At 40.7% G+C, this 23996-nt stretch overlaps 1 protein-coding gene across 4 annotated transcripts in view; it reads left to right on the top strand.

The window, feature by feature from the left end:
* Window positions 1-257: 257 nt before the first annotated feature.
* Window positions 258-23996, top strand: part of ECPAS (Ecm29 proteasome adaptor and scaffold) — a 61295-nt gene continuing 37556 nt past the window's right edge. For 2 of the 4 annotated variants that reach the window (XM_066181439.1, XM_066181441.1), the window contains exons 1-14: window positions 381-669; window positions 7726-7856; window positions 13193-13309; window positions 14882-15000; window positions 16095-16247; window positions 18374-18542; window positions 19034-19173; window positions 20367-20448; window positions 20684-20803; window positions 20976-21061; window positions 21335-21413; window positions 22460-22509; window positions 23067-23133; window positions 23242-23364. In XM_066181439.1, coding sequence (XP_066037536.1) covers window positions 642-669; window positions 7726-7856; window positions 13193-13309; window positions 14882-15000; window positions 16095-16247; window positions 18374-18542; window positions 19034-19173; window positions 20367-20448; window positions 20684-20803; window positions 20976-21061; window positions 21335-21413; window positions 22460-22509; window positions 23067-23133; window positions 23242-23364 — 1464 coding nt within the window. In that variant the 5' untranslated portion in view covers window positions 381-641. Of the gene's footprint in view, window positions 338-380; window positions 670-7725; window positions 7857-13192; window positions 13310-14881; window positions 15001-16094; window positions 16248-18373; window positions 18543-19033; window positions 19174-20366; window positions 20449-20683; window positions 20804-20975; window positions 21062-21334; window positions 21414-22459; window positions 22510-23066; window positions 23134-23241; window positions 23365-23996 lie in introns of those variants that run through there. The other 2 variants (XM_066181440.1, XM_066181442.1) reach the window with 2 other exon arrangements.

A 23996-nucleotide genomic window follows, 5' to 3' on the forward strand; every position in this document is an offset into this window, starting at 1 on the left:
GATCACGTATGGCATCGCAGAGTTTGGGAGAAAGACGCAGTGTGGTGGTCTCTCTGAGCAACCCCAGAACGGCAGGCGAGGATTTCTACGGAGCAGCTTTATCCCTTTCGGGAAATGGCTTTGGAATAGAGGCTCTGCAGCGCCGGTGGTGGGGGGGGCGTGACCATGTGGTTAGTAGGCGGGGCCGTGCTCGCCTGTGGGCGGGGCTCACCGCCCTCCCCCTGCTAGCTCACCCACAGCCGCGCGGGGGCGCCCCATGCCGCTCCCGTCCCGGCCCTGCGCCACCGTGCCGAGTTCGGAGTCGGCGTGGCCGCCATGGAGGTCAGCGCGGACTCCGGTCAGTGCTGCCCGCGTAAACCTCCTCCTCGGGGCCCGCCGGGCGGGGCGGCGTCGGGGCCGGGCCGTGTACGCGACGGAGGCGGGCGGTGGGGACGGCGGCTCTCCCTAAATATAAACTGGCAGTAACAGAAGAGCGGGCGCTGCCACTGTGGAGGAGAGCCGCAGGGAGCAGGACGAGGAGGAGAAGGGGGTGGAAGAGGTGGAGAGGGAGGAGGAAAGAGGCGGCTGCCGGCCCGGTGCCGGAGAGGGGTGGGAGGCGCGGAGCGTCTCACGTCGCCTCTCCTCCTTCCCCAGCCGGCAACATGGCCGCGGCCGCCCAGGACGAGCTCAGTAAGTGCTCGCGGCGCAGGGACTCGCAGTGGGGGCTGGCGGGTGGGCGGCGACCCGGGGTTTCCCCGCAGCGTGTCTCCTCTGTGGTGGGGCCCGGCCGGGCGGTGACGGCAGCGGGGCCGGACCGGCCCTGGGAGGCCATCTCGGGAAGCGGAAACCGGGAGCAGCGGCACCTCCCGCATCCGTGGCCCCTCCGCGGACACGCCGGCTGCGTGACCTTGCGGGGAGGTGGCGGCGGCTCCTGGCCGGGAAGGTAGCCTGGGATCGCCAGGACCCCCGGCGCAGGGGGAGCGGCCTTCTCCCGCCGCTCCTGGACGGCCACAAGCGGCAGCGCCTCTGCCCGTCGGTGCTCTCGCCCTGCGTTGTGCGACCGCCGTGTTTGAACCACAGCAGCCGTGCGAACACAACGCAGGCCGGCGCGTCCAGGGGCGGCTCCCCCCAGCGCCCCGGGGTGCTGTGCCGGGTGGTCGGTACCGGAGCGCATCGCGGCCGGCCCTGCGGCGCTCGGCGCATGACCGGAGGTGCCGCTGCCGCCGAGCATTCGAGACGGCGGAGCTCGGCCCTGCCTTCTTGTCGCCTCCAAAACCCTTTCTCAGAGACTCTGAGAAAGCGCACGATCAGCTGCTCCTTTGGAGAAGCTTATGGGACGTCAAAAAAAGGTGTTTCTTCTTCCCTTGCTTTTCCTGGCCTGGCATAAGGCTGGTTCTTATCTGTGAAGAGTTAATAGCGAGATAGCATATGACTCAGCCAAATGAGAGGGCCTTTGGTGGCCCTGAAATAGTACGTGGCAGTCGTCAGAGAGGAAGGGCAGAAGAAATACTTTGAGCATATTTGAGCACTATTGGCTTTCAGTACTAAAGAATTTCTGTGTGCTGTTTCTTCGTTTGTTGTTTTGTTTTTTAATTGTGAGCTTCTGTGTAGACGGCATCCTGATTCTGCTCTTTGTTGGGTGTTACTGGAACTAGGCTAAATGATATGATAGTGGTAGGGATGTCCCTAATGTAGTCAAGGCTCTGTGGTGGAGTAGAGAAGAATCTTGATCTTGTACTGATCCTAGAACTGGAGGACCCAAATGCCGATCTGTATTTTCTGTTGACAACTGGGATAAATTGATGTAAGGATTGTCATCACTCACTGCTTTCACTGCTGCTGTCATCCAAGAGATTCTGTTGTTAGTTTTACAGTGCTAATGTGAATCCCCTTGGTGAAACCAGTCGGTGTGAGATCTCTTCTTTGTAACTCCTTGGCTTTTATCTGTATGTAATCTAGCTTTCCAGGCTCCAAATCTGATCCTGCAAAAAATTAGTCGTTGACCACGTGCCTATTGCTACACAGCCCTTTCTCTTAAGCTGGGAGAAAAAGACAAATGTCCCTAGACTGAGATTAATAACTACATTATGTCATTCAGGTTGTTTGACCACTGCATCCTTCAAAAATGAGGGAGTTCTATTGGATTGTTTAGAAAACTTTTTTCTTTGGGTGGGGGGAGGAATCTCTTTTTGGATTTTTTTTTGTTTAGTTTGGGTGTTTTGTGGTACCACTCTCTCACTGAATAGAAAGTACTGTAATCTTAAACAAAAATTAATTAAAGCTAATGAAAAAAAGAGTAACTTCATGTAGAGAGAGAAACAAAGCCTCCATGTGGGCTTACTGTCTTTTAATACATTCAAATAGTTAAATTTCAGCATATTTGGAAAGAAATCCTTTCTTTTATAGGATGATGACTAGTCCTGAAACAACGAGAATAATTACCATCAGTTTTAGATTGAAAAACTAGGTTCTCCTTGCTTTATATTCACATGGCTGTCGGAAGCTTTCATCTATAGCCCCAGTCAAACACAGAAACTCTGTGTAAATCCTGTGTAAGGGATGCTTCTCATTTTAGAGGACAGCAGCATATCTTATGCTGCATTTGAAGACAGCATAAGATACGACAGTTTAAAAATTAATGCAAAATCAGTAAATTTGCCCTAAAGCCATAAGAGTTCAGTTGCAAGAGAGCTAGGTTAACCTCAAATAATAGTAGTCATCCATTCAAATGGAGAACCTGTGTCTGGCATATTGCAAATTATTTGGGCTCTGGTGTACTATTCAAGCTTTTACACAAGCTTTTCTATAAAATGAAAGAATAAGATGGGAAAAAACCCATAATACATAACAATAATATCCCCCCTCCAACAGGCCTTCCCAGCCTTGTCCAGTCAAATCATGTAAAACAGCCTGGTGACTGGCGTGGTTGTACAAGTAGTCCATTTAAGGTTTTTGGTTGCAGGCACACAGTGGGTTACTGATAGAGACAGGAATAGCACCAGCAAATCCTGACTCACTGTTTGCTGCTATAATCGTACTATACATATTTTCTCCCAGAGTCTAATAACATTTGAACAAGAATTTGACTCCTATTTTAGTAGTTGCACGGCAGATGAGAACTTTATTCTTTCTTCTGCATGTAGAATAATGCAGAAGCAGTTGTTTAGTTCTAGAGAGACAAAAGGGTGTGTTAGAGCTTTTGCTTTAGCAGGAACCTGCCCCTAAAACCACCTCTGCCATCCCGGAGGTGAAGTTGCAATGCTGTTGTGCCCAGGACTCTCTATGATGTAGGGCCCTTTGGAGTAAGTGTGGGGGGATGCTTGTGCATGTAATGGTTCTACAGAGTTCAGGTAATAGGGGAGGATTTCAGGGATTTCTGTCTGATTTACTGAAACGATTGTAGAAATTACAAGTAGCAGTTCCACCAATCTGTCAAACTGATAGTTCTCAAAAAAGTGAAGGTAAATTCGGACTTCATGCACAGATCTGCTCTGTTTTGCAGAGTGTCTCAGGCACTCTTTTTAGTTCCACAGATGTTTTGTGGTTAACAGTCAAACTATGAAGTACAGCTAGTTTGACATGTCCTAGCCCCAGCAGTTCCTTGAGTCAGTTTTCATAAAAGGAAGGGGGTGTGTTTTACTTGATACTCTGGTACACAAATGCACATTGCTGAGAGATCTGTTTGGAATAACTGGTGTGCTGTACATAATATCCATAAATGTCAGAGGTAGCTGATTTGAAATGGAACTGTGCTTGGCTGAACTGAGAGATTTCTGTGATAAAAGTACAGATAAACAGTGGCATAGCTACCTCAGTAAAGCCAGGCTTTTTTTTTCTTTTTTTTTTCTTCTTTTTTTTTTTTTTTTTTAAATAATGAGGGTAAACTTTGTATTCTTGGCTGTATTGAGGTAGCTATTTCACTGGTTATCCATATTTTTATTCTTTTTGTGTCTCTCAGTTCTCTTTGACAGGCTCCATGTCAGTATTTACCAAACTGAAGGTAAGGGCGTGTTTTGTCTGTGGGCAGGCCATGGGGTTTTACTGTTACCTTGTATGACCACAAGGTCAGTTCTGAAGTAACAAAACTTCAAAAAACTCTGACCCTTCTATTGGTGGTATTGCAGGAGTTGGAAGTTAGTGTCTCATTGTCAGTGTAGCTTTTTTGTAGAATTTGTATCCATTATCTGCGTTTTGAAAGTGATTCCTTTCTTTTTTGTCTTCTTGAGATTGTTAAGTGTGGAAACCTGTATTTCTCCTTGTAGTCTTAAATGGAGGTTGGAAAGAACCAGAAGTGAAGCATGCGTTTTCTCACAGATAGGTAGCTGCATTGCCATGGTAACTTGGGAATTGCAGATTCCAAATACACCATGTCAATTTACACAGATTAGACACTGGTGTTAGAAATAAGGATACAAAGATAAATCTTGTTTTTCTGCCCCTTTGTTTCTTTTACATACAATGAAAGGAAATGTTGTCTTCATATGCAATGCCTTTTGTTTGGTTCTCCATATTTATCTTTGCCTTCTTGTAAACACCTTTTATTTCCTCAAGAAAGGGCCATAAAATTGGCATTTTTTGTGAAAGTATTACACAGCAGCATGAAAAGAAGTGATTGTGTGAAAATACCTGAATAACTGCTTCAAATCCTGCATGGACTTAGTGGTATGTATTTTAAAAGTATAACTACTTATTGATTTTTTTACTCATGCACCTTATTCTTGGTTGTGTTGTGTTTTTTAATCCACAGTAAAATGCCAGCTTCATAGCTGTGGCACACATGATGCTTCTAAGATTGTTTTCCAGTTGCTAAGGCTTTTTCCAAACAGTTTTTGTCCTTTCTGTCCCCCTCCCACCCTCCTTGGTATGTAGTAAAGCAAGTTGGACATCTTGTTTTACTTATTTCTACTATCAGATAAGCTCCTGAAATTGCAATTGTGTAGTTTTTCAGTTGGCAGTAAGGGCTGTAAGGTCAGATGGAGAAGATTTTAGCTTTATACTTAAAAACTTCGGAAATGCATGATGTGGGGAATTGAGACCAGTTGTGAGAAGACACTCTTGGTTTGATGTCTGGTGCATAGTGGTCTGCTTGCTGGCTGAGGCTGAGTGGAGGCTGTGAAGAGACAAGAAGGAGGGAAAGATACTTTGCTCATGCCAGCCAGGAAGTCTGCAGCACACATGAAGACAGGATACAGCATCTGAGACCCAGATACTTCTCCGCAGTTACTTTCCTGGACCATTGTGTGTGGTGCTTTAAATCTCCAGTGTTTATGCATTCCCGTAATGAATGCTGTCAGCTTGAGAAATGGTCTTAATTGTTAGTGGAATAAAAACAGTGGAGGAAACTTTTGATGTACAATACTTGAGAGGTTTTGTAGCTCTTTGTTTTCCTGTCCCACTGCTATGGATACAGCTTGTATCAGTATGATGGAAGAGTGTTCTGACAAACTCCTGACCAGTTTCTTAACTACATCCAGGTCACCAGTATCCTTGAATTTGCTGAAGAGTCTTGTCATGGTTATGCTTGAGGGAAAAATACCTGATGACAGTATTAGGGCTTAACTGACTTTGCAGCAGAGATATGAGAAAAGTAATAAACTTATCTCACAGGCAGCAAAAAGAAGGGGGTAGCTTTTTGTCCTTCTGATCTCTGTTATTATTGTTGTTGATATTATTATTATTATTATCATTATCACCATTGTGGTTGCTCCTTGAAACAAGAGAATGATGAAGGAAGCTGGAAATGGGGCAGGTGCTTGCAATTCAGTGCATTGCTTCTTTTCCTGAGTGCACATATGAAGTGTTTTCCCTGCCTTTCAGAAAGTGTGTGTGTAGTCCAGTGACTACCAACAAATGGCTTTAGAACCAACTTCTCTTGTGTTTTCTTACAATTGTTTTTGGTCTGTTGCTATGTGAAAGAACATGTTGAGAAAATTCCTCAGTTGACTTACTTGAAGATGATGGATCTGCAGTGTTCTCCTGGAGTTCTAGGTCCAAGGGGAAAAAGATTTGATAGTTTTTATTAATTGTTTGAGTACTCTCACTGCCTGTGAGGTAGTGATACACCAGGGAGGTCCTTGAATGGGGGCTTATTGGGATGGAAGGGGCAGGGGAAGGATGACACAAAAAGGAAGTTGAAAAGAAATCAAATGTCGTGATTTTTTTAGAAAAATGAAACATAAGTGTTATAAAGCCATTGACTAGCTGACAGTGAGTGGCTCTGAGACGACATTGACTTGTATCTTCAGTTTATATTATAGATTACAAATAAACTGCATTGTTTTGGCTTGTAGTTTCCTTGACAATAAAACTTCATTGTCCTCTGTCTGTTCAGCTGCCTGTCATATTTGCTCAGCAGAAAATGAAATCTTGGAAGTGGTATGTTTTTGTTTAATCTGCATCTGGCAGAGGAGGAAAGATGCTATGAGTGCAGGGATAGCACAGATTTTAAAAATAGGACAGTAAACACTTCTGAAGCTAAATCATCATAGGTTTGCTGGTTAGAGCTGTATTTGCATTTCAACATTCCTTTTGTTTGCTTTGGTTCTAACCATATCTGTTCACCTCAGTCTTTACTGCTGCCCTGCCCCAGTGTTTTTTTCTTATTTTTCCCCACTGTAGTCCTTAACAGTCAACTTGATGATCCTCCTCTGCTGAAGGAGGCCTCTCCTTGGTCTCCTTTTAATCTCAGCTTGCTATAGGTCACTTTATATTAGTCTTTGGGGAAATGATTTCCTCCTTGTAGGATGTCTTAAGATCTTTAACCCTTCAAAAGCATTAGGTCTCCTTGCTACCTGTGGGTCTGGGCTCCATTGCTGCAGGATGAAAAACAGATACTCCTGGTCCTGTGCTTGAGGACTCTTCTCAGTCCAGCTGTTGGGATTGCTGCTGGGGAGGCTTTGCTTTGTTTCTGGTGTGACAGAAATGCTGTTGGGGCAGCTGCATGCTGGCACTTAAAGTAACGACTTTTAACCTTGTTTTTATAAAAACAAATGGTCCTCAGTCTTTGTGCTTGAGCTATTGACAGAAGATTTTGTTGTCATTTGTTTTTGTGAAATGATTTTTTGTTCATTCCATTCTGAGTTTGGGGAGTAGATCAGCTGGCCAGAGGAAGGTGAATTAAAACACTCCAGCCACTTTGTAGAGTGATAATAGGATCACAGCCGCACGTCCTACATTTCACGCTTCTGCTCTTACTGCTGTTGATGATAGTGCTGTCTTTTTGAAAATAGATCAGCTACAAACAAGTAACTGGTTCATCCAACATCTGTTCAGATTTTCTGTGAGACCTTAAGTGCCCCAGTGAACGGGTGCTGGACAGGTTAGCCCATGTCAAGATGTCATATGAATACTTCTGTAACCCTAACCTGTGAGTATCAAATTCACCCTGGAACACTTTGAGCTTCAAAAAACTGATTTTTCACTCTAGCTTGTTTCTTGTGCTTTCAGGTGTGTGGACTGTACATGCAAAGGCAGCCTTAATTGCTTTTGTCTTTGCTAAGAGGGGTCTCCATGTACTTGTGAAGGCTGGTACTGGAAGCCATCAGGCTGGTTTCTACCATCAATAGTTTTCTCAGTGTTAAAAATCTGTGATAATTGCTGTTGAGATATAAGTACTCTAATGACATTGTGCAGCGCTTCTTGTAAGTCCATTAGGGGATATTCAGAAGGAATTTTCTTGCTACAGGAATTCTGAGTTTCAACCAGTTTCTCTTCTTTTTTTTTTTTTTTTTTTTTAATTAATTGCAGATCAACTGGAGCGTGTGTTCTTGCGTCTTGGCCATGCAGAAACAGATGAACAGTTGCAGAACATTATTTCCAAATTCCTACCCCCTGTTCTCCTCAAGCTGTCCAGCACACAGGAAGGAGTTCGCAAAAAGGTAAAGATACATTGTCCTGATCAGGGAGAAGGAAATGCCCATGATGTAGCATGATTTGCTATGCTTGGATGTTCTCTGTTGAGAAAATTACTTTTTGAGGAAAAATTATCATTACCATAATAGAGAATTGGTTCATTATACCTGTTAGAGCTTAAACAAAGCCATGAGTGCTTGTGTCAGCATGGGCTTTGCAGATATGTGGAGGCTGTATTTGTTTCCACTTGGGGCCAACTAGCTCTGTGTTAGCCTGGGAACAAGGCTTACTGCCGTAGGGACAGTTGCCATGGCTCCCAGGGCTGTTGAGCTTCCACCTGACTTAGGGCACTTGTGAAGCAAGCTTGCTTCTGTGCACAAAATACCGTGTAGCCATACTCATTGATGCCATTCACTTGGCTAATAACTGGAATAAGAGCAAGAACCAAGTAATTCTGAAGGTGAACTGTGATTCCTGCCTGAAAAAATTCAGTTCCCTGGTACAGAGGACAGCTTTATCACAGAATTTATTCAGGTACCTTAATATGTACTTGAATGACCAAAACTGTTTGGGTTTCGCCTGTAATTAGGCATAAGGAGTAAGGACCAAGCATTTCTAGTGGTAGAATTTAACATGTAACTGGGGAATTCAGTTTCCTGCATTAGGTTTTAGTTCCAGTAATAGGAGTGGGCTGTAACGTTTTGGAGCAAAGTGCAGATGAAGTTTTGGGGGCTAGTGGTGGAAAAGAAACTTCATAAGTTCCTCTGTCTTGTAGAAATAGGGAAATGATCATACTGTCACTGCATTTATAAGTAGATTTCAGAACCTGCAAGAAACTGTACCACAGATTTTTCTCAAAAGTTCTGCACACAATGTGGCCCTAAGAGTGATTACGTGAAAGTGGATCCATGAATGTCTGCCATTCCACTGTGCTGAAGGACATATACTCCAGCTCAGATGGGGTGTTCTTCTGAATACTTACTTACCATGTGTGCTTGATGCTGTGAAGAAAGGCATTTAACCAGCTGGTGAAATTTCTTAGGGTATTTCTGTATGACTTTTTTCTCTAAGCTGGAATGTGTTGTCAGTTGTTTTGGAGTGTTGGAAGATTCAGGAAATGGAGAGGACTAGCCTTTTGAAAATAAAATTTTAAGAGGCCTCTTGAAATCACACAGCCTACTTAAGCATGTATTGTAGTAGTAGTTAATAGTTTTTGCATTAGAGTGAATAATTGTCTTGGTTTGGGAAGACAGGTATCTGCCGGGTAAAAGCTGGAGTTTCCTTTGGAATGGAGAGTGTAAACTACCCCTCTTTTTTTTTTTTCCAATTATAAATTTACAATCAGAGGCTCTTAGGCAAAGATTTGGGAATAGGAGTAGCAGTTCTTTACTAGTATGTATTACGAAACAAACAAACAAAAAAGCCTCAAACAATTACAGCATTAATGACAAAAGAAAACAGTACCGAGAACCCTGAGGGCTTTGTTTCACAAAACCCAGGGCAGTTTGGTTTCGGTGCCCCTACAGGATCCTCAGAGCACCAAGCTGAAACAGTGGAAAGTCCTGGGCTGGTAGCTGGGATGGCAGAGTGTCCCGGCAGGCAGAGGCAGGATGTCCCGGCAGCGCAGGGGGTGCAGGGTCACACTGTAGCAAGAGGAGCAGCGCCGAAGAAGAAGGCGAGGCAGGGCTGGCTCAGCTCCCGTGGGTGACACAGAAGGCTCATGATTCAAGCCGAACCGGTGATAGAAGATTTCCTAGGACTGAATCCCTTTGGCCACAGTGAAACTTCTCTAGCCAGCAACAGCCCAGCTGTTCTCTCCCCCCCGAACGCTGAAAAAAGAGCAGCCTGCAGCTGCCTCAAGCTCTGTCTTGCGTTATTTCCTCTTTCAAACTTTGTCCACCTCTTTGTTTCGGTTAAGTACTCTCAAGTATCCAACACTTGGTCTTCTTGGTAACTTATGGGGAAAAAGATTCTTTAGAGAAAGAAGGAACAAACCTAACCCTCAACAATAATGAAATAAAATTTATTTCTTCTTCCTTTTAGGTGTTTAAACTATTGATTTTCATCCACACCAGATGATAGTAATAAAATATAGCACTTTTAGCACTTCCATGTACTTCTTGGTATTTGTGAAATTCATTGCAGTCATGTAGCTTACCCTGAATTCTGCCTTTGCCATATCAGTGAAGGGCATTTGACTTTTTCAGTATTTTGTTTTCATAATAAATTCAAATTGTAGACAGAAGGCTCTGTATGTGTTGATTTTTTTTAAATTTCCCGTTTTTCACATAGCAAAACAATATATCTGAGAGACAAAGGTGAGGGGTAAACTGTGAGTGTTTTATTCTAATTGGTATCAGTGAACATTTGCTATGTAGTGTATGACCTGCAAGTAAATTTCTTCCATGTGCACATTCCCCTTTTCCATTACTTACTTTGGAACTCAGCTTGTCAATTTTCTTGATCTTATATGTTGTTTAATGTAGTGGGAAAAGATGCTAAATGCTAAAATTCTACTGCCTCTTCAAATACCCAACTTTCCATTGCTAATTTTGCCTGGTGGATAACTAAGATTGTGCTTGTTGTTCAACACTGGCTTAAATCGTGTTAAGGCAATGTAAGCAAAACTAAAACGTGTTTTTTAACATGGGCTCTCAGGTGATTGGAAAACTGGTCTAATAAAGCTAAGAAATTAAATAGAATGGAAAGTGGGGGCAAACTCTTTATTAACCCAATGACTCCTATTACCAGTGACAGAACTGACACCCTATGTCATGTCTCTCTCCTGCAGTGATTGTTGTGGTTAAAAACCCATATACCCACCACCAGCAGCAATAAAAAAAGTGTGCCAATATCGTTAACCATCCTTTAAAAACTTATTTAATTTTATATGAATTGACAGTATAGCTTTTGATAGTAGAGATATGAGCAAATAAGAAATTTGTGTGTTTTGAGTATACTGCTAAGTGTAGAACATTACAGTTGTTCAAGGACTTTTTTCACCCAACTTCAGAGGCGTGATTTGGTTCACAAGTACACTGAAAGGATTAATTATGTTCTAATTTTACTTTTACTCCCCAGACTAACTTTGTCGTCGTGCTTGTACTGCTAGAATAAAAAGGGGAAATTAAATTCCATTTTTCTTCCCGTTGCCTTAATGTATTCCTTTGCTGGTTTTATTGCTGCCCTTAATTTTATGACTATTAGGTCACTATTGCTGCAACATTAAGTAATTTGAACTCATTGCCGTCATACATTTTCAGATTCAGGATGTAGTCTTAACTGTGGGGTTAAGCTTGTAATGCCTATACCTTCTTAATCCATTTAGGGTGAAGAAGTAATCCCTTTTCAGACCACAGTTTGACAAATGGGTTGAATTTTACTCTAAGATGTCTTCTACAAAATCAGTTATCCTAGTGGTGTCACACAAAGAACTAATCCAGGATGAATTCACTCTGCTTCTTCAGATGAGCTCCAAGAAGTGTTTTTGCACTGTCAGCATTTGTGCCAGACTGGATACTCTTGTCACTTTAAATGAATCCCATGTGAGGCCTGCGAAAACAGAAGAAGTCAAAAGTGCAGACATGTTCTTGAATCAGGTCTGAAGAGTATTATTGATGAGATCCTTAGCTCACTTTTTTGACACTAATTACTAGAGGAACAGAACATGAGCAGAGCCCTCACACATACCCAAATCCAGCCATGTCTTTTTTTTACCAGCCACCATTGGTAATTTGACCATGTTTCTTGAGTTCTTAGTACCTCCTACTGTTTCTCAGAGAGGTCTGTGCAGACAGATTTTTTCCCTCTCTAAATTACTCTGAGTCTGTAATGGTTGCAATAAATTTATAGCAGCACAATTTGGTAGCTGTCAGTGTTGCTTAGTTTGTTAGTTAATCTCTGAGTTTAGTCACGTGCATGCAGTCAGCTCTTCAGTTTCTCTGGATTATAGCTGGACATTATTTTGTTTGAGACCTAGTCATGGAGCAGATGTAAAGATGATGTCTAAGAGGCTGCTCTTGTGCAGCTCACTGTACATATGCTTCTGCAGTTTCCATTATGGGCTTCAGTGTCAGGAATTTAGCTGCATTTTCAGTGTACTATGACCAAGGCAATGATTCTTTGAAAGCACGTGACACCCTGGCTTTTTGGATTGAATTACTTGAAGTCAACATGAATCTAGGGCTGGCTGTGGCTGGTTTTGCTGGAACTGAATGACTTTATCTAACGTCCATCTAACTTCCATTTTTTTGCACCAGCTTTTCTGAGAATCTGATAAAGTTTGCAAGCAAGATGCAGATGTTCGGTGTGATTTCTCAGAATGGATAATTGTTCCAGAGTAGAAATTGTAGCCTTTCTTTCATTCAGTTATAATACCTCCATCAGGAGATTTACAAATGGCACGTTGGTGATGCCAAGGAACTACCTAATATGATTGTAAAATCATGGGATAATTCAGCTTGCAGGGGACCTTAGGAGGTCTCTAGTCCATTCTCCTATTTAAAACAGTCCATTGCAGGTTCAGTTCAGGATGAAGGTGAAGATTTTATTGAGATGGGTCTTGGAAAACCTCTGAGGATAAAGACTGTACAAACCCTCTGGGTCCCAAGCACTGTTTGATAGTCTTGATCATAAGGGAATACTGTGGTGCACCTCTCTTGTTTCAACACACTCTGGCCCCAGTTTTGTGTGCTGTCTGTCAGAGCTCTGGGTCATTCCCGTTGAGCAACTGCCTGTTCCCATTGGCATTGCTGCTGGGGCTCTGCCTGCCCAGGTGGGACTGCACATTGCTTTTGCCTGACATTCACAGCCCTCCTGCTGGCTTCTCCTCTTGTTTGAAGGATTTCAGTTCTGTAATGTTGCACTTCCAACAGTTCTTATACACTTATTTGGTAACTTTATTATGGGTGGGGTTTTGTTTTTTTTTTGGGGGGGGTCTGTTCTGTGAATTGGAGTTTTTCTGCAGGTCAGTATAGAGCAGCAATGCAGATTTCCAAGCCAGAGTCAGCTTTGACAGATAGTAACCAAACTGTGGAGAGAACTGGTCATCTTTAGTAATTCTCTCTTTCTGATATTTCTGTTGACGGATGTATTCGATTGTGGCATGGTTTGGGACTTCTGTGTTTGTCCTAACAGTGATGTGATTTCAATATAGTACTTATGAGATAGTACATGATGGCTGCTGTTTTTCTTACAGATTAAGTAATCTGTTTGATCAGGCCTGATTTGCTTATACTAAGCAAATCTGGTTTGCTTACACTAAGCCTGCCTAATGGACTGAGCTTGATGGTTGGACTCCGAAGTAGCAACATTAATGGTGGTTCTTTCAAGGGTTTTTTTTTTGTTGTTCTGTTCCTGTCAGGTCATGGAGCTGCTGGTTCATCTGAATAAGCGCATCAAAAGTCGACCAAAAATTCAGCTTCCAGTAGAGACATTGCTAGTTCAATATCAAGATCCTTCTGCAGTGTCATTTGTCACTGTGAGTGTCTGTTCTTACAAGACTGCTGCTTTACTTTAGCAAGCGGAATATTCTTTAAAGCTTCTGTATTTATCTCTGTCAGTTTTCCTAGCAAGTATGTAATTATTAAGAGATTGATGTTTTAAGAGATTTTTTTATACTCAGTTTTATAGTCTGGTGTGGGTGAAACTTATTTTCATAAAGCATTTTGCTGTTCAAATTACTGACAGTCTTAATATTTCATGATTGCATGAATTGTCATTGCTTGTATTGTAAAGGGTCTGTTCATTGGTAGACGCTGCATTTTTCAGGCAGCTACCAACCCGTATCCTGATATCTGCAGTATCAGATTTACTTTTTTTACTTAAAACACCTTTATCTCTTTGAACATATGAGGACCTGTATATTTATGTGGTTTGAGGATCAGGACCTTAGCTGAGCAAGGTGAAAAAAGTTATTTTATAGATGGTGAAACTTTCATAGATTATTTCATTCAATCTAATTTAAAAAATGAAAATAATTTAAAAATGTTTTTATGAAATTGTGAAACAGTTTATATTTCAGTTTTAATAGGTCTGTTGCAAATCATCATCATGTAACAAAAGTGATTAAATCATAGGGAAACTTTGTACTTTTTGTTTTACTATTCAGTCCTGTGTGTAGCATAAATGAAAAATATAACATCTTAGAATTGTTTGGGGAAATACTTAGACTTTAAACAGCGGTGACAATCTTAGGTTGTCCTAAGCAAGTGGCATTATCTGTAATTCACTTTTTAGAAATGACCAAGGCTTCTGTAGTGCATATGTTTTGTAGAGCAAAATGAACCATCTTGTTTAAAGACATACTTGACGAACTATGCATTTGCCTGGACTTGTCTAAAACATCTTTGCATTCATGTATCTCAGCGATACATATATTGCTTTGCATCATAAGGCTTCATAGCATTTTAACTCAAGTGTCATCTACAAAGTAATGTAGTCCACTGCAGCACTCCTCTTTGGCACTTCTTTCAGCCGGGTCATGGAACACAACTCTTACTGCTGCCGTTCTTGGCTGGATTTAGGTGAACAATGTAACAGTTAGATAGTCCAGTATTCAGTATTGTTCTGCTGTACTGTATTGTCACTGCACTCTTAACTGCATGTGCAGCTTTGAAATAAGGTGATTTAGAAACATGTTTTCAACAGATATTTTGTCTATGCTGCTGAGTTTGTATTTATTCAAAATTACTTTCTATTTCATTTCAGAAATAAGTAAGAGAGATAATTACATTTGCTTTCTCTTAAGCTGTTGCTTAGTTGCAGATGCTTTTGGTGAAATTGGCAGTGAAAAAGACAAATCAGAGTGAGGTTTTTTCATTTTTTTTTCCACCTTTTAAAGCAGAGGCCCAGCAAGACCTGCTGTGAGTAGTCCTTGCTGAGTCTCCACTTTAATGGTTGTCTGTCTGATAAGTCTTAGACTTGAGAAATTGGTCTTACAAAACATACATTTGCAATACCCAGTTATGTAACAGAACATACAAGAAGAGGTTAAGGAACACACACTTCTTTTCCATTGCATCAATACTGTGTGCTTTTTCTACCCTTTTAGAATTTTACCATAATTTATGTTAAGATGGGATACCCCCGTTTGCCTGTGGAAAAACAGTGTGAATTGGCTCCAACCCTTCTGACTGCAATGGAAGGGAAACCTCAACCGCAACAAGACAGGTATAACTATTTATTCTTGGGGTGAATTTTGTTGGTATTATTTTAGTAAAATAATTTGTATCAGTTGTTTAAAGATTTTTTTTCTAAGTGCTGTCTTCATTACTTAGGATGTTCTTGGATCAGTAATTCAGTCATTTGGGTGATACAAAATATTCTTAGAGTCTAATGCTGTAATAATACAAAGAATAGACAGCAGCAGACTCCCTATACAATAAGGGATCTGTATTATGATGGAAGTGAAATGCCTGTCCGTATCCCCCATGCAACTTCATCGAGTTCTGGTTTCCATCTTAAGGCCAGAGCTTCAGTAGATACCCTCTTACCATCTGCAGGAGTAGTTATAGATGTCTCAGATTGGCCTCTTTAAATTGAGAGATGGTATTTCAAGTAAATTGGAATTTTAGCTAAGTTGTAATATGTGACAGAAAGACTGTTGGGGACTGCTGTATACTAAGAGCCTCTAGAAAACTGTTACTGATGGGCCTGGTTCTTACCTACAGTGAGATGAGTTTCCACTGTGTTGACATTGGAAAATGTCATTAAAATCATGTCTTCATTCACTCTACGTACTGTGATGGTGTAAAAATATTTTTAAAATTACATTACTGAAAGGTCTTGCAGTAAAATCTTGCTTCCATTCATGAGATTATTGTGAAAGTACTTGGAGCATGTTTTTTTTCAGTTGAAAATGCCAGTATGTGAGTTAAGAGACCTTCGGAAAATCTGGCTGTACTGGTATACAACCAGTGTATTTGCCAGTGTTTCTTACGGCTGAGACAGTCCTAGACTGTCTTTTGTGACATAATTATGAAACTGCCAAAAATCTGGTCAAAGACAATAACTTTATCTCTCCAAGTGTCTGTATGCATGCAGGCACATGTGTTCCTTGTTAAGGAGAAATCCCAGTATATCTTCTGCTTTCCATTTTTAAGTACCCCAGGTTGTAAATAGAGGCCACTGGGTTGTGAATGTGTTTAACTTTTGTTAATTGCTATTGAGGAAGAGGTTTGTTGTAAAAGGTTTCTCTCTTGTATGTTATAAACAAACAGGTATGTTTTTTTTAAATGGTTGCAGTAAATGTAATTGTTTTTCAGCCTCATGCATCTTCTAATACCAACCCTTTTTCACATGAAATACCCTGCTGAACCACTGAAAGCAGCAGCTTCTCCGTTTAATCTTGCTGAAAAACCAAAGACTGTACAGCTGCTTTTGGACTTTATGTTGGATGTTCTTCTTATGCCTTATGGGTGAGTTGATACCAGTCTTCTCTAGAATTGAAATGTTCTTTATTTGTGAAACAGTACAAACTACATCCTTGAAAACTCATTTAAAGTACACTGTTGCTTCCTGGCTTGAATGAAACCAGTGGAAAAGTACAAGAGAAGTTGATAATTTTAAGAACAGGATCCCATATTCCTTATTTTACAAAACATCTCTTTTTTACTTGATTAGGTCTTACAGATTTCTGTCCTTACCTATTTTGAGATCAAAGTGAAACTATGAGACTTGTGAACTACCTGTTAAATAGGCAACCCTTTCAAATAGAAGCCTGACAAAAATGTGTGCTCATCTTTCTGCAATTGAATTTTAAGGCTTATTCCCCTGAGGTCGTAAGCAAGAATAATCTCTAAAAACTTGTACTTTCCAGAGTTGAACATTTGAACAAGATTTGTCTTTTGTCTGTCTTCTGGTGAAAAATTTTCAAACTGCAATGATGTTGTCTTAGTGTGAACACTGTTTTTGAAAGGAAGAAGTATGCACAGACGAACTTGAATTTACTGATCACTGCTTCGTAGGAACCTTCTAGTGTCTAAATTCAATATTTTCTCAAAATATTTTTTCCACTGACTGTTTTTCCTGTGTCTTTGTATTGCTAGAGGAGCTTTTGCTTTGAAAGAGAATAGAAATAATTTTGATGGTAGAACACATTACCATTTTTTCTGGCAATAAAAATCTCATAGGATTGGTGCCAGTATGATTTTTTTGAGCTCATAACTCTTGCTCACCTTAATGGATTAACCTAAAGGAATGAGTTTAAAATTGCAAGCACATGGTCTTTCTCCATGTAGATTTGTTGGAGGCCATGCTCCCCATCAGATAATTTTGGGCCCACTTCCATTTTGTTTGAATATATAGAATCTTGCAGTTTATAGTTTCAAATGCCTCTTCTTCTGTCCATGAGTCACACTCTTCAGTTGGCCCAGGCTAATTGCTCTTAGCTTCATTCATGGCTGTAACTTCAACAGATGAAGTCCTTGGGCTTTCCAATGAGACTTCACTCCATTCCATGCTTAATACACTGGCCAAGCATGAGTTTTTAAATCACAGAATCATTTTGTTTGGAAGAGACCTCTGAGCAAATACTCAGAGGCACTGAAAGTAGGAGGTGAAGGTTTTAATTTAATTTCCAGAAGGTGCTAGAGAGTGTCTTGAGCTAGCCTGTGGGTCTGGATGTCTGTCTCTTAAAGTCTTGCTCCTTGAGGTGAAGCTGTTTGCACTGGATTACAGCTAATTTATACTTGTTAGAACTTGGTCTGTTAGGTGCAATAAAGCAATCAGAAAGCTTAACTGTAGGATTTAAAGCTCATAAGAAAGTGTTTAAAGTTTTAATTAATGAGACTTGGAATGAATCTTTATTGTTGAGGTTGTTTACCTCTTTTTGTTGCCTGAGTGCTGAATGCAAAATGGGGAGGCTGGCTGGGGCAAAATAATTCATGCTGGTCTCTGCACTGCAATTTTGAGGCCATTTGGCCAGCTTCCAACGATACATGGAGAGGTAGGGTGGCTTTTATGAAAGCATGGAGGTGAGCACAGGGCAGCTAGACTAGCCAGTTTTACAAAAAAAACCGGCTGGGTAAACTTCTTTTTTTCCTTTGCTTTCCTTCCCTGCCCAGTACTAAAATTGCCGTTTTCCAGGACAGTATCTTTTTTTTTTTTTTTAATATCAGGATTTGTTTCCTGCCACTTGTGTTGCATTTGCGTCATTGTTTCCCTTGTTAGGTTTGTGTTTTTAGTAGAAATCATACAAATGTTATTGGAGATTTTAGCATGAGTTTCTTGCATGTAGTACTGCATGAGTATTTACTTCTAATACAGAAGAGATAATTTTTTTCTTGTTTGTAAGCTAAGAACTCTTTCTGGAAATCCCTTTTCTAAAGTTTATTTTCATTTACAATGACACTGTTACAGCTTTTGCAGAATATGTTGGGATAATTGGTAGCAGAGCCTCTAATTCTGTCTTATGTTATGGGATTAACTAAAGAAAAATAATCAAGTTGGACAAGTTATGTGTCTTTCTCAATTCCAGAATCTAATCCAGCTGGTAATGTGGATTGGAAAAGGCTCTAATAAATGTCTTTCCCTGCTTGCTTAGGTTTGTATTGAATGAATCTCAAAGTCGACAAAACATGCCCTCGGCCCAGGGGTCTTCATCAAGTAGCGCAGGAGGTCCTGGAATCCCTCAGCCACCTCCAGGGATGAGCTTTTATGCAGCCAAAAGGGTAATTGGAGATAGTCCGTGGACACCAGAGCTGCTAGAACAGGTATTTAGGGCTGTGGGGCTGGTCCTTGGTGAGCTGTGGGTGCTAATGTGGACAGTTGCAGATGGAGGAATGGAGAGCCAGAGGGAAAATATGTAACTGATTCTGACCAGGTCTTTAGTTGCCCTGAGGGAATTTATTGAGACATTTTGCATGATGCCTTATGGAATTTTGTAGTGGTGGGGTAGGGAGGAACGTGATTAGGAAGCAGCCATAACTGCAGCCTACAGTTGTGTTTTACTCCCAAAGGTTGCAACAATGTCTTCTGTTTCTGAAGCATCCCTTTCTAGCAGTGGTGTAACAGAGTATCCCGTAATGGTAATAACTGGTACTTTGCTGCGGATGCCTTTGGCCGGAGGCGAGCTAAGAGATGGAGATCATGTGAACTTCTCCTTTAGCAAACAGAAGCCATGATTTCAGACAGCTGAGTGGCTACAGTTACTGTAACATCCACTTTCTTGTCAGTAATACTGTTTTTCTCTGATGTTGAGCAGTGTAAGCTGGGGATAGTTAAGTTCATTGAAGCTGAGCAAGTGCCCGAACTTGAAGCTGTTGTACACCTGGTTGTGGCCTCCAGTGATACAAGACACAGTGTTGCCACTGCAGCAGACCTTGAACTAAAGAGCAAGCAAAGGTAAGGTCTGGAAGGTTGGAAAAGATGGTATTAGTATTCTTGAAACAGCTAGCTGCAATGAATGTAGCGCTCCAGAGAGGCTGTGTTTGAGGGGAGGAAGGCTGAAGTCCCCTACAAATCTGCGAAGCCTCCATGTGTTCCCACTGGGATGGGAATGGTGTGGTTTGGAGTGTTGCAGCTGGAAATTCCACTTTGTTCCAGAGCTGACAGTTTTAACTGTGTGAGTTTGATCATTTTTGGTATCACTTTTGAGCCATTTTCTTACCAAATCACAAAGAATAACGGTGGTTTCCACGTTGCCCCTGTGGATTATCAATTGTCAATAAGGTTTTAGTAAATGATTCCCAGAAAAGTATGCTTTCATTTAATTTATTAGGAAGGAAAGGAGACTAATTGTGAAACAGATCATAGTCTAGAAAGTTTGGCAAACTCTGTTGTCATTATCACTGAAACTTTGGCTCACCTGCAGTTCACCTTTCAGCATCTAAAGACATTGCTTCTGTCTTTAACTCATCAAGAGGCCAGAGTAATGGCTGTTGATACTGTTTGCTGAGACATGGACAGTGGGAGATTTGCTGGCTCATGTAGGAGGTTGGAGCAAGACAGGCCCATCTTTGAAATGTGTAGGTGTCTTCTGTAGGAGTATTTAACATGGAGTCAGATTTGTAATGTGGAATCGTCTGCAACTGAAGTCTGTTCATGAACCTCAGTCATGACAGGGGAGATGATTCTATTAAATGATGAAGCCTGGTTAAGGAAGCTGGTCTCTGCTGCTTGTCTCATCTTTCCTTCTGAGTTGATATTCTTTGCCAGAGAGAAAAATAGCTGTGGGCAATATGTAATGCTGAATGTCTTTTATGAGAAATATGTGCTACTTCACAAATTACCATTTGATATTCAACTGGTATATTACTGTGATCTGTATGTCTTATTTCAGTGGGAGAGAAGGGGGCATGTAGGTTTCTAACAAATTACTTGATATCATGTTGTCAGGAATTGTTAAAGTGTAATTAGTTTACATTCTTTAGGATTATATATCATGTGAATGTGGGAAAAGTGGTTAGAAGTCAAACTGAGGAGTTCTGTGTAAATTTTGGGAATAAGGTGAATGTGATACAAAATGCTGTATTTTAAGAAGTAGTCAAAGATCAGAATCATAGCGTGTTGGTGTTCAATGTGGTCTTTTTCTTCAGTTTAATTGACTGGAACAATCCTGCTATCATCAACAAAATGTATAAAGTGTATCTTGGGGATATACCACTGAAAACCAAGGAGGTAAGATTTGCCTTCAGAGTCCTCTATCTTCTTAATTGCTGAAGAAGTAATTTTAGTTGTCTTATCTTATTTAAAAGAAGTATTTCTTTAATCTATCACTTCCTTTGATATCTGCTTTCACTGTATATTTATGCTATTTGAATAATTCTTTTCTCGGTGCCAGTGTGTCTGATTTGCTGCAGAAAGTAATTTTCTGGTGTCCAAAGATGTACTATTTTATCTCTGTTTCTGACAGGGATCTGTTCTGAAACCAGAAATGAAACGAGAGTCAGTCAGCACCCGTGTTAAATTAAAGATAGTTCCACATCTTCTACGATCCCGGCAAGCTGCAGAAATGTTCCCAGCTAACATTCAGGTGATGCTTATTTTCCAGAGTTACACTGCCTAATCAGTTTGATGATACAGTTCCTCCAGTACTTAGAGGTAGGAAGCATTGTTACTGATGATAGTGCTTAAAGGAGAGGAGGAATGAAAATCTTTGAAAGTGAAGCCAGACACTCTCTAATCTGCTCCTTCCTTTTGGTCAGGTGGTATATGATGGACTCTTCAGTGCAAACACAAATGCAAAACTGAGAAGTCTCTCTTTGCAGTTCGTGCATCATATTTGTATCATGTAAGTAGCTCAGAGAGCACAGTGCCTAGGCTGTTTTTAGGCTACTTGCCTAGAAAACACTCTGTTTAATAAGGATATAACTGAAATAATGAGTACTAAAACTTAGAGAAAGTAGGGGTTTTTTTTTTACTTAGTCCTGAAAGCTCAGTATGTCTGTGCTTGCACACAATAAATTGTAATTTCTCATCTTAACACGATTGAAAGAAGTGATACTAGAGAAGATTCTTTTCAGAGATGTAAAAGATAATACTTTGTTGGTTTCTCTAATTGCAGTTGTCCAGAGAGTAAAATAAAGCCCTTAGGTCCAATGCTTTTAAATGGACTTACAAAGCTGATCAATGAATACAAAGAGGTAAGATGAAAAGTTCTTTACTGTAAGTCTTCATGTGAATGCAAGCAAAAGATAAATAAACTTATGATGGAAACTGTTGTATCTTTTTTTGGTGTTTGCTTGAGAGGCTGCCAGAGGATACCTTATAAGATTTTTTTTTTTTTTGGAAGAGAGGCAAATATTTTTAAATGCTATATAGGAAAACTGTTCCAGTTATTTAACACCACGTGCTTGGGCACCAATTGCAAAATCTCAGGAAACAATAATATTAGTAATATAAAGACAGCTCACAAGGACCTTAACTCTGGATGTTTATCCCGTTGTGTTAAGCATCTGTATAGGCCTGCTTGTTATACATTCCATCCTGTCTATCCAGGGATGGTATTACTATGGGGTGTTACCAAAGAGAATTGCAAATGCCAGTCTGGCCTGATGAGGTGTTTCCAGTGCCATTTCAGAAGTCAAATTCCCCATGATACTCCTACATGTACCTTAGAAAGGGTCATGTTGCATATCACCTCTTCTGCAGCTTTGAACTTCTTGCTGCTTCATTTGAACTTTTAATGTGACCTTCTGGCCTGAGTTGGCATTTGAATATGTGGGACACCCTGCCATTGGGGAGGGAATGAAAAAGTAGGAAGTAAGCCCCTGTGTATATATGTACTGTATTGGTCATCCACAGGATGCATTGTGCAGCTTCCTTTTTTTTATAGCTGCTTTGCAGATTTAGTGGAACATTTCTGTCCCTCTGCTACTGTTCCATATACTCACTGAATCTCCTTATTTCTTTGTCTTGAGCTAAAATATAGTTAGCTGAGACCAGAAGAGAGATTTACATTTTGCCACAAGTTGCAGTTTCTCTTTTTCTTAGACAGAAGTGTGCTCCCTGTTTCTATGTAATGTTTTTATTCTTGGATAGAAATGTTTTATATTTTAGGATTCTCTTTCCATGGAAGCCTGCTTGAGCAATTTGAAGTCAGAATTTAAAGTAAATGTTTATTTATAAAAGATAAACCTGTATGTATTTCTGGGTTTGCTAAATTCTGTATATTGTTTTATTATTCAAGGATTCAAAACTGCTATCAATGGCATATTCAGCAGTTGGAAAGCTCTCCAGGTAACTGAAGCGTCATTTAAGCAATGGGACATTGAATAACTTTTCCAGAGTAATCAGTTAATTTATCAGCAGCAAACTTTATGCCACCTGCCAATTTTGCAGTTGAGTGCATGGTACAGGGGAAAGCGTTTTTCTTGTGACAGCTCCAGAGATATAAATAAAAAAATATGTTTTTAGCTGATAGCTTCTCTAGCAGTGATTAATGGCAGCTCATGAATTAAGCACAGAATTTAAGAAATGGTTCCGCATTCTGGATTGCGAGAAACACAAATTTAAGGAATGTAGAGCAAAGACCAGAGTGCATGACACTAGGCAAGTGGTCTGTTCAGTTATGTGCTGGTGATCTAAGTGGTTGTCCATAAAATGTCTCACTTTCCAAACTGTGTTAAGAGAGGGAGAATATGCTGCTTAATGGTGGATATGGCTAAGATAGGGCAAACTTTCTGTACTGGCTCTAATTGTTTGACACCTAAAATTTGGAATGAGGGGAAGACCAATGAAGTGTGAAGCATTTCAATTAAAAAAAAAGCTTCATGGACCAAAATATCTTGTTTCAGCCGAATGCCTCAGCTCTTTACCAAGGATATAGCGCTGGTACAGCAGTTTTTTGAAGCCTTATGCAAGGTGGGTGCTGATGGGGTTCTGGGAAATCATTATTGTTTTCTTCTGATTTTGCTCAATTCTTGACGCTGCACACTGTAAAGTAAAAATTCTTGGGTTTTTTAACTGCAGGAAGATGCTGATACTAGGCTTGCCATTCAAGAGGCATTATCTATGATGGTTGGAGCATATAGTAACTTGGAAGGAGCCCAGCGTACCCTGATGGAAGCTCTTGTAGCTTCTTATTTAATAAAGGTATTTTCAGTGGAGTCAAAATCACATACCTTAAAAAAAGAGCAATTAATTGTCTTCTTGTTTCCTGACACTTCCTGTTAGGTATTTCTGGAGCATATATTCCTTTTCTTACTGAATGTATTGGCCTGTCTGGGAGAAGGCAGGGTGTGTATGCTCTGATGTTTTTAACATGGCTTGGTGAGCACAAGGAAGGTAACGCTGCAGTTCTCTATTTGTATTCTGTTTAGCTAAAAACCAGATCCATTGCAATTGCATTCTGTGTTTCCCATAGTTTTCTCCTTAGAAAACTTTGAGAAGTAGATGCTTCAAGGACAGTCTTCTGAAACGTTTGGGTACATTGTGAGTTTTGTAGAAAGGATCATTCACTTCTGAGTGGGGTTTCAGCAGATTGTGTGATATCTGACATGAGGCACCCGTGAACCTCTCCAGGAGCTCAGCCTTGAGACACTAGTCTAGACTAAACCTGACTTGACTTACTCATACTTTGAGTACCTTGTTTATCCAGAAGTCTGAATTTTCAGAAGGAGTGAGCGTTGTATGCTCTGTGTTTGCATGGCTACTCAGGCTGACTCTGGAGATGTATGTATTTCTAGCATAAGAGATAATTTTCATGCTGATAACTCCTTTGTTCT

This window comes from Chamaea fasciata, unplaced genomic scaffold (assembly GCF_029207755.1).
Source record: "Chamaea fasciata isolate MVZ Bird 193981 ecotype frontalis unplaced genomic scaffold, bChaFas1.0.hap1 SCAF_4, whole genome shotgun sequence".
Classification (NCBI taxonomy): Eukaryota; Metazoa; Chordata; class Aves; order Passeriformes; family Sylviidae; genus Chamaea; species Chamaea fasciata.